This window comes from Hyalella azteca, unplaced genomic scaffold (assembly GCF_000764305.2).
Source record: "Hyalella azteca isolate HAZT.00-mixed unplaced genomic scaffold, Hazt_2.0.2 contig4943, whole genome shotgun sequence".
NCBI lineage: Eukaryota > Metazoa > Arthropoda > Malacostraca > Amphipoda > Hyalellidae > Hyalella > Hyalella azteca.
Genome location: NW_025935151.1, coordinates 269,779 through 272,511, shown reverse-complemented (window position 1 = coordinate 272,511; position 2,733 = coordinate 269,779). Strand labels below are relative to the sequence as shown.

Genomic DNA, 2,733 nt, shown 5'->3' with positions numbered 1-2,733 from the left:
TTAGAAATAGAAATATGTAAATACCACATGTAACTTGGCATTGTACCGATAACGTTTTCAGTGCTTGAAAATCTTCAGCAAAAAAAGCATTGAGGCAATATGAATTAAAAAATAAATCTTATGTACGCTGGATGTTATCTCTGTCATAACTAATATGCTTCCTTAGGGTTTTCCATTAAATTTTCATCGCCGCTCCAAGTCTCCTGGGTGACACTAAAACAGAATCTGTGATTCCCAGTGGAGGGCGAAAGAAATGCTATCGTTGTAGCAGGCGTCGAATCAGCGACGACGGCAGTAATCCGAAGAAGGGGAGTCCACACCCGGCAAGAGAGGGGAACTTAGGAACTCCCACTCCTCCTGGCTGTCAGGAGTAGGAGACGGAGAACCAGGAGAGCTGTTGGAAGAGGGAGAACCAGGTTGGCTATCGGGAGAAGGAGAGGGAGAACCAGGCTGGCTGTCGGGAGATGGAGAGGGAGAACCAGGATGACTGTCGGGAGAAGGAGATGGAGAACCAGGCTGGCTGTCGGGAGGAGATGTAGAACCAGGCTGACTGTCGGGAGGAGAAAAAGAACCAGGCTGGCTGTCGGGAGAAGGAGAGGGAGAACCAGGCTGACTGTCGGGAGAAGGAGAGGGAGAACCAGGCTGACTGTCGGGAGAAGGAGAGGGAGAACCAGGCTGGCTGTTGGGAGAAGGAGTGGGAGAACCAGGCTGACTGTCGGGAGGAGAAAAAGAACCAGGCTGGCTGTCGGGAGAAGGAGAGGGAGAACCAGGTTGGCTGTTGGGAGAAGGAGATGAAGAACCAGGCTGGCTGTCGGGAGGAGAAAGAGAACCAGGCTGGCTGTCGGGAGAATGAGAGGGAGAACCAGGCTGGCTGTCGGGAGAAGGAGAGGGAGTAGCGGCATCGCTGTCAGGAGTAGAAGTGGAAAATCTGGTTTGCTGTCGAGGTAACTGACGGAACAAGGAAGCTGTCACAATGTAGATAGGGAAAGGGAATACTAACATACAAATAAGTATTAATTAAGTGAGTGAGGATTAGAAAATGTTTTGGAAGAAAAAAACGAATACAAGGGCTAAAAACTATGCGGAAATGCGAGTCTAAAACAACGCGAATCTAAAAAAATCCGAAATTGACCTCACTGTGAAGAAAAATATTCATTAGGCTAAATGTGTCTTCAATCTCTGCTTTATTTGCGCATGAAATTCCATTTTCTAAAACTTAAAACTTAAATTTTCTTGATTTTTATGCAATCACTAAGATATGCTCTGGTCTTCTTCGTTCACTAGTGAAGTGTGAGAAAAAAGAATGTTGATTCCATTCGGTTTGTAAATGACAGGCTTGCAGGAGGCGGTGTTGGCAATGGGATCTGTACAAGAGGGATTGTGAGGGCTTATAGGTGAGGGAGTGTGTCGTTATTTACCCTCATCGAGGGTCCCCGAATCGTTATTTGCCTTCACTGACACGACTGCTGTGTCATGGCTAAACTGATGACCTGGACCCCAGTGAGACACTAAAACGTAATTATTTCAGAACACATGCAAAAAAATCGCTACAAGACGGGAAGATGCCAACAAACAAATTAAGTTTCTATGAATAAGCTATCTGGAAATTCGAATTTAATACAGAAATAACTAATAAAAACATCATAAATAATTTAAAAATAAAATATAGCTTAAAAATACACGCACCTCGTAATATTAAACGTTCTTGCTTGCCATATAAGAAAAGATATATACTATGGTAAAATCATTAGTTTATCGTAATCATTCAATATGATCATCAAATTTTATTTTTTGGTTAATACTGTAGCTGTTTCAACTTTTGAATCTCGGAATATTTAATTAATAAGATCTCAACAACTCTCGTAAAATAAGCAATTTATATGTCTTTAAACGGAGTTACTTAATTTTTTTCGCATTTCAGAAAATGAAAATTCCTATTGAGGTATCACAAAGAGATTTATTAAATTTACTAATATTTGTTCTAATGTTTTCACTGAATCCTAAACTAAGATTGCAAAGATATTTTATATTTCATGACATATGTTGTAAAAGTCGTCATGAATTGATATCAAGCATTTTGTAAAATGTTTTTTGACGTGAATTCGTTGAAAGCCTATTATGAAGCAAATTATATTTAGCGTTGATATGCGAATACATTTTATGAAAATCTTAAGTCATAAGCTATAATATTTCACTTTTTATATATAAGAGGAACGATTGGAGATCTCCCTTCAATTTGTTAAGGGAGATTAGAATCGTGAACGGGAGATAAGGGTACCGCCACGTGACTCTTCAAACCGCGGGTCGTTGCCGGGATTTGGCAGCTCGTATTTCATCAAATCTCAATTTTTATTTTATGCGGTGTTCAGCCATGCATAAAGTAGCGATAGCGAAAGTATGTGATATAACTTTCACATGTACGCACGACTATAAAAAATATAACTCAGTAGTACTCACTGCAGTGGGTGACAGAGAGCGCATTTTCTCGTCGACGAAAACTTGAGGTCACGGACGGACGGACAGACGGACGGACAGACAGACAGACGGACATGGCGAGCACAATAGTGCATTTTTCCCATAAATGAGAAAATGCGCTAAAAATGATGCCATGCTAAGACATCGAACACTTTAAGGAACAAACTATTTCACACGAGGCTCTTAACACGAGGCTTAGATGTTAAAACAAGTATTGTGAAAATGTCATTTCGATTATTTTCGAAGCTACATTTATTT

At 40.7% G+C, this 2,733-nt stretch overlaps 1 protein-coding gene across 1 annotated transcript; it reads right to left on the bottom strand.

The window, feature by feature from the left end:
• Positions 1-279: 279 nt before the first annotated feature.
• On the bottom strand, positions 280-1,475 carry LOC108680103 (vegetative cell wall protein gp1-like). The gene is made up of 2 exons (XM_018168858.1): positions 1,460-1,475; positions 280-995 (listed from the first exon to the last, which is right to left on the bottom strand). The coding sequence occupies exons 1-2, from the start codon at positions 1,473-1,475 to the stop codon at positions 280-282; spliced, it is 732 nt and encodes a 243-aa protein (XP_018024347.1).
• Positions 1,476-2,733: the final 1,258 nt, after the last annotated feature.